Below are 7,453 nucleotides of genomic sequence, written 5' to 3' on the forward strand. Positions count from 1 at the left end.
GAACAGAGAAAGAAAATAACAGTTGCCTACAAGGAATCCATTGATCACAAATTGTTCTCTCTTTTATGCCAAATGCAGTCAGTTGTTACAGTGCTAGACAATTCAGATTTTCTGGGGAAAAAATAGGAGAGTGTTGGCTTCCCCAATGAAATGAAATGTGGGAAGAGTAATTGCAGCTAGTGGAAACTGAGGCAAGAGCGTTGTTGAGTAATGTTAGCATTCCCAGTGTCAGTTGTCACTAGATTCCCTTTTGCCTAATGATAGATGGTACTACTTTTTATGAAGTACCATGTGGTTATGTTTTGGGACGTTTGGGTTTTTTTTTTGTTATTTTTCTTCTCTAGCATGTTATTGGTAAACAGTAGAAAATCAAAGATCTGATCTGGTTACAAGTACTTTGTAGATAAACTCATAGTAGAAATACATCATCATCTGTCATCTCCATTAGTCATTCTTCATTAGCTATATTTATTCTATCCCTTCCTTCAAATAGGATTAAATGTTTGTTGTTCAAAATCTCTTTGTTTGAGTGACCTTCCTATTTGATTGGTTTGTCTTCCCCTCCCGCCGCCAGAGTCTCCAAGAAACCTCGCGAGATGAAAGGCAAAAACAGTAAAAAGATTTCTCTAAAATATACAGCAGCTAGACTTCATGAGAAGGGAGTGCTTTTAGAAATTGAAGACCTGCAAGGTAACCAGTGAGTATCTTTTAAAAACTCTTTAGAGCTAAATAACCTTTTTGGAGGAAGAGGAAGAGAGGTATGTTAAATACTCGTGTATTTCTCAGACCTAGTCTAGGTGCTGATAGTTGAGAAACAGAAATTTCCAGTATCTATTTGATATTGTGTCAGACAGTCTTGCAGTTTTATTGTTGGAATTTTAGCATTGTTGCTGAAGAAATTGTTCTGATGATCTAGGCTGGCATCCAAAGGGCCAAGAAACCTTGCATCATGATTACTTTTCAGTTCTTTTTTTCTGACTGAAGCAAGGAAATTCTTTGATTGAGAAGTGTAATGGGATTTAAACACGACATCCTCTTCCCATCACCCTTTCTCTGTCTCCCCCCTCCCCCAGTCATGGAAGGGTACCTTCTTTGGGGAATTGTGACTATGGTTAATAGAATTCGCTGCTGAAAAATGAGCTTAAATGCTAGCCTGAGTTTCTCCTGCTATGGCCTGCTAGCCTTGAGAAGTTGGTTTATCTTCTGTGGAAAACAGGGAAGCTGCCTGTTACTAGAATTTTTTCTACCCAAATTGAAAAATTCAACAACCAAATTGAAAAATTTTTCAATTCTTTTATTTTGCACTCTGTGCACTAAATGAGGCATGGATATGCAGCACTGACTAGACTGTTTAGACTGCACAAGCTAAATACTAAATTTACTATGCTCATGTGAAGATGTGATCTACCAGAAGAAGAATCTGTTAGGCTTACCTTCATCATTGTGTTGAGTCTGGTTGGCTTTTGCAGTCTCATTCCAAATGGGGATTTAGAATCAAGAGTTAAGACTAGAATTATTAGAAGTTTATCTTCAGATTTCATCTCATGTAGTTCCTCCCTGTGATTTTTTATTTCTCAAATTTCATAGGTTTAAAAATGTGATCTTTGAAATTAGTCCAACAGAAGAAGTCGGAGATTTTGAGGTAAAAGCAAAATTCATGGGGGTGCAGATGGAAACCTTTATGTTACATTATCAGGTAAGAATTGTCCTATTTAATGGTGGCATGTCAGTTCCCCTTGCCAGACTCTTCATGAAAATAGCAATGATATGTTTGTATGCAGTATGAAAAATGCTTCCAAGAATAACCCATTTGTTGCAGGTGGAACATATATGAGGGATTCAAACTGCTTTTTTTGTTTCACTGATGAAAGCCTGATGTCAGACTGTGTTCTTAGTTACATTTATACAGACACACACAAAACAAATACTTCCATTTTCAACAATTTCCTGCTACAGCAGAGACATTAGGAGTCTGTGGCAGCGGACAGCTGGGCCTGGGTGGTGTGATGGCTTCAGCCAGGCAGCATGTACTGGTGTTCTTTCTGGCTAATCTACACGTACCAGTTTCTTTACTGTTTTTAGGTGTCCTCAGCCTTTAGTTTGGGCAGGCTACCAGAACAAGCATGTCAACTGACCATTTCCCAAACGGTTCCTTGTTCTTTTTCTTGTGCCACTGATGTTATGCCTGGTAACTGTGGCGATGCCACCCTGACACCCAATCTTGTCAGATCTCAAAAGCCAAGCAGGGTCAATCCAGGTTAGTGCTTGGATGGGAGACCTCCTGGCAGTACTGGGGGCTGTAGGTTCTAGTCCCGAGGACTGCACTGTTACCGTCCAAGGTCGCTCAGCCATGGCAGATGAACCTCAGGAGTGAAGGGTGGGGCCAGTTCTGTCCACGCTGTGCCTCACCTAAAACATCCACTGCACAGGCTCAAAGGACACACCCACATGGGGAGAAACCCTTCCCAAATCTTCGTTGGTGAGGCTGAGCCATGATGAATGTTATGCCTGGTATCTTTGTCCCCTTCTTGCGTTTCTGTCTTCACCCATCCCCCACGCATCTCGGTTGTCATTAGGTTTGTTAATTGTGGAAGCCTCAGGTGTCTCAAAACAGAATGTGTGCAGGAACAGCTTGCATTGCAGTTAGTCCATGCCACCTAACTGGCTGGCGGGACAGAGAGCTGCCTCACACCTGTTGTGTGCTTTGAGGACTTCCCCAGTTCATTCCAGTTCCTAGTCTGGAAGAGCTGGTCATGAACTTCTTGGTTCATGGGACTCCCTGAGGTCACTGACCTTTGAGGCACCTGGTTTACTATACCACTATGCCTTTGCAGCGCTGCTCTGCAGATAAAGCAGATGTTCTGAGAGGGCAGCAGTGAGGGATCTGACAGCACACCCACCCACCCACAGGCCCACATCTACCCACCCTGTTTTCCTGCAAGAGCAGGATTGCTGAAAGAAATTAATTGCTGAGACAAATCAGTGCAGGTGCATTGCTGACAAAGCAAAGTATAACTAGAAATCCTGCCTACTTAAACACCTGAGAGACCAAATCAGTGTCACATGCATAGTGACAGAGATGCCATTTCTTTTTCTGCCCTACACTGAAGTGCTCTAAGCCACCTCCCTGACATCTGTGGCAAATACAACTTCTAGGAAGTGACACTGTGGAATGTTACAGTGTTCCATAGTGATGTGATAGAATTAGGCACATACATAAAAAACGCTTTCCAAATCATAGAACAATTTACGGGTACTGTGCAAGTGAGAAAGGCTGGAGATGGCTGTATGTGGCTATTTAGAATGACCTGTTTCTTTGCCCTTTCATAATGTGGTTTAACAAACACAGCTTAAAAAAATGAAGATTTAAATGCTTTAGAATGATTTTACTTTTCACTCAATAAGAGTGGACCTTCAGTGAGTCTCTTCTTTTTCTACCTTATGCCATGTACTTTTTGATAGATATTCCTCAAGATTATGCTGTACTACAGGGTCTTGTATATTCTCTAGAAGCTCTTGAGGATTCTCAGTCAGTAATATACTTTCTTTGGCAGGATCTTCTGCAACTGCAGTATGAAGGTGTTGCTGTCATGAAGATGTTTGACAGAGCAAAAGTGAATGTCAATCTTCTGATCTTTCTTCTGAATAAGAAATTTTATGGGAAGTAACTGGCTGCTGCCAGCTACTCCTCTGTGGAAGAGGAGATGAATAGAAACCTGCACATATAACTTTTAATGATGTAGCTATGTATCAGTTTATGCCCACGCTGTGCTATAAATATATCAGATGTATCATGGAGGACTAAGAACCTCTTGTGAAGTGACAGCCCTGATTGAGTCTGCAGGGAGTTGGTTTCTTTTTTATTTATAATCTTTTTTTCAGCTTTGAAGATCCCCTTTAAAGAGGTTATTCTGGAATGTATTTTTACATGGGGTTGGGGATTAAACTAATACTAGAATATACTTAGGGCATTTGAATGCTTTATTTGCCTATATGTGTGCTTTGTGAAGCACGAATCCTTGCTGCCTGTGAAAAGACAAAGGTGGCATTGTGTAGTGGTCTGTTTGCTTGTTCCTGAATGCGATAAAAAAGGGTTGCAGGTTGTATTTGGGCTCCAATTATTATCAAGCAGCAATGGCCAAAATAAAACATGCCTGAGGTCCAGGTTACCCATTTGTTTGTGAGCTGGCATTGGTAGGGGTGGCAGTGGCCACTTGCCAAGACAGAACTGCTGCAAATGGGGGAATCAGTAAGTGTCATAAACAGTTACTGAACCAGTCATGATTATGTAGGACAGCCACACAGAACAGCTTCTGGGTCTCATTGTTCTCGGTTTGCTTCTGTTCATCACCATGTAATAATTTACAGGTGGCCACTTAAATGGAGGGATCGTGGTATGTATTTACTAGTGCTTACAGATAAAAAGAAGCTTTTGGGGGAAGGGGAGGGAAGCTTAAAAAATTTTCTTGAGACATGTTAACTTTCAATGTTGCTTGCAAAGCATTTGAAATGTAAAAATAACTTTTTTTTTCCAGTTTAGAGCAAAGTTCTATGTATCTGTGTCTAATGGAATACGCATTAGGCTCTACCTGCAGACTTGTCAAAGAAAGAAGACTATCTCAAATAGGTTAGCTTTTAAAAAAGTTAATGTTTTCTAACTGTACTCAAGCTCTTGTGTCTTTTATTACCTTCCAGGAGTTTTGTTTGGGGTTTTTTCACCATGGTGGTGGTGCTGGCTTGTGCTTTATCCAATAAAAATGTAGAGATTCTTAAAAAAGTATCATCTGACACTTAAATTCATCATTTGTTTCAACTCTTCCCCAATTTTTTTCTTAACTTTTTTTAAAGGTCATATCTCTTAATTGTGAATTTTAGTTTATTCATAGGTCACTTATGTTGCCTTGTTCAGATTACTCTTTAGAGTTTAAATGAACAGTTTCATTTACACTGAGCCAGTTGTTTCAGCTTAGATCTTTTTTTCTCATGAAAGACATTCCTAGTATGTGGAATGGCCATGTCACTAAGTATAACTCTTCTGTGCAGTCCTCTGGGGAGGAAATATTTATTTCAATTTGCTGTTGTTTAGACTGTATTTAAACCTATCCTAGTGTTGGTGCATATGTGGTCCAACCCTGTAACAAAAATGACATGCCATACCCAAGAAAGACCTTTATAGTCCAGATCATCTGTAACAGAGGTCAGAACTAGATCTCCTCTGAAATCTAAGAGGTTTGAAATAGGATAAAATTCTTGCCCTGGTTTTTTTTGGAGGGGTCTTTTTGTTTGTTTGCTTTTGTTTCGGTTTGGTTGGGTTTTCCCTTCCTGTTTTTCTGCTGGCAGAGCTCTCAGGGGGATGCCTCCTTGGCCTTCCTTGCTGCCCTTTTCGTGGGCAGAAGCAGCTGGAGTGTAGCCCCTGTGCGTATTCAGCATCCCGGGCTGATGGGCAGCCCGTGTGGGCAGGGCTCTCTCCAGGGTGTCCCGGGGATGCAGGAGTGAGGGGCTGGCTGAGGGAAGGGCCCGGGAGCAGCTGGGGGGGCTGTGGGAAGGGCCCGGGAGCAGCAGGGGCTGGGGCTGGGGCTGGGGCTGGGGGGGCCCGGGAGCAGCGGGGGCTGGGGCTGGGGGGGCTGTGGGAAGGGCCCGGGAGCAGCGGGGGGGGCTGTGGGAAGGGCCCGGGAGCAGCGGGGGGGGCTGTGGGAAGGGCCCGGGAGCAGCGGGGGCTGGGGCTGGGGGGGCTGGGGCTGGGGGGGCTGTGGGAAGGGCCCGGGAGCAGCGGGGGGGGCTGTGGGAAGGGCCCGGGAGCAGCGGGGGGGGCTGTGGGAAGGGCCCGGGAGCAGCGGGGGCTGGGGCTGGGGGGGCTGGGGCTGGGGGGGCTGTGGGAAGGGCCCGGGGAGCAGCGGGGGCTGGGGCTGGGGGGGCTGGGGCTGGGGGGGCTGTGGGAAGGGCCCGGGAGCAGCGGGGGCTGGGGCTGGGGGGGCTGTGGGAAGGGCCCGGGAGCAGCGGGGGCTGGGGCTGGGGCTGTGGGAAGGGCCCGGGAGCAGCGGGGGCTGGGGCTGGGGGGGCTGTGGGAAGGGCCCGGGGAGCAGCGGGGGCTGGGGCTGGGGCTGGGGGGGCTGTGGGAAGGGCCCGGGAGCAGCGGGGGCTGGGGCTGGGGCTGGGGGGGCTGTGGGAAGGGCCCGGGAGCAGCGGGGGCTGGGGCTGGGGCTGGGGGGGCTGAGGGAAGGGCCCGGGAGCAGCAGGGGCTGGGGCTGGGGCTGGGGGGGCTGGGGCTGGGGCTGGGGGGGCTGAGGGAAGGGCCCGGGAGCAGCGGGGGCTGGGGCTGGGGGGGCTGTGGGAAGGGCCCGGGAGCAGCGGGGGCTGGGGCTGGGGGGGCTGAGGGAAGGGCCCGGGAGCAGCAGGACCGGGGATGGAGGTACAATGTGGCAGGCAAGGGGGACATGGGGACATGAGGCACAGTAGTAGTAACAGTGTTGAAAGAAATCCTGAATGCCAGTCAGCTGAACAGTCCATTTTAACACTTGCTAAGAATAAATACAATTACTGTATGTTATAATGCACAATTAGTTTTTAAAAAAAGTAACACCACCAAAGCAAAACAAAGCCCCAAACCAAAACAACACACAGTTTTGTGTTTTCTTTAAACCCAAGCTTTTATGCTTGGGCTTTCACTCAGATACCATTTGTTTCTACAAGCTATTTCATGTTTATATTTAGAACACACAACTTTGCCTCATGTGTAGCAGTGCATTGTAAGTTGAAAATACCTTAGGGGAAAATGTTTTACAATAGTGATGATAGACTTTTAAGGTTTTTATAAATTTCAAAATCCAACCACTATGTTATTAACAGGGTCTTGGTGTACAAGAAATTCCTAATATGGATCCCTAGGGCTTGAAAATGCAAAGACAACTTTCGGACAACGTAACGAAAGATGATCGATAGGAAAGAAATAGAAGCAGCAGTTCTGTGTATTCGGAGGTTTTCCTGTCCCGTCAGTCACCCACATGTGGGATCTGCTGACAGCTGGGGGTGACCGCGGTACTGCGGGTGTTAAAATGACTCGCTGCTGGCACTGAGGGGCTGGACGAGGTACGGAAATTAGGAAATAGGCGCATGCGCAATACCGACAACGAGGCAGGGGAACCACGTGGCAAAGTGGCAGTGGACGCTGGGGGATGTAGTCCTGTGCGCGGGGCACCGCAGGGGACGCTGGGGGATGTAGTCCTGTGCGCGGGGCACCGCAGGGGACGCTGGGGGATGTAGTCCTGTGCGCGGGGCACCGCAGGGGACGCTGGGGGATGTAGTCCTGTGCGCGGGGCACCGCAGGGGACGCTGGGGGATGTAGTCCTGTGCGCGGGGCACCGCAGGGGACGCTGGGGGATGTAGTCCTGTGCGCGGGGCACCGCAGGGGACGCTGGGGGATGTAGTCCTGTGCGCGGGGCACCGCAGGGGACGC

The 7,453-nt window shown here is 47.2% G+C and overlaps 1 protein-coding gene across 1 annotated transcript in view; it reads left to right on the forward strand.

The window, feature by feature from the left end:
- Nucleotides 1–4,780, forward strand: part of IQGAP1 (IQ motif containing GTPase activating protein 1) — a 58,052-nt gene extending 53,272 nt beyond the window's left edge. Inside the window, exons 36-38 of the mRNA XM_071568168.1 lie at nucleotides 575–697; nucleotides 1,588–1,696; nucleotides 3,555–4,780. Coding sequence (XP_071424269.1) covers nucleotides 575–697; nucleotides 1,588–1,696; nucleotides 3,555–3,668 — 346 coding nt within the window. The 3' untranslated portion in view covers nucleotides 3,669–4,780. The remainder of the gene's footprint in view (nucleotides 1–574; nucleotides 698–1,587; nucleotides 1,697–3,554) is intronic.
- The last annotated feature ends 2,673 nt before the right edge of the window (nucleotides 4,781–7,453 follow it).

This window comes from Pithys albifrons, chromosome 13 (genome assembly GCF_047495875.1).
Source record: "Pithys albifrons albifrons isolate INPA30051 chromosome 13, PitAlb_v1, whole genome shotgun sequence".
Taxonomy (NCBI): Eukaryota; Metazoa; Chordata; class Aves; order Passeriformes; family Thamnophilidae; genus Pithys; species Pithys albifrons.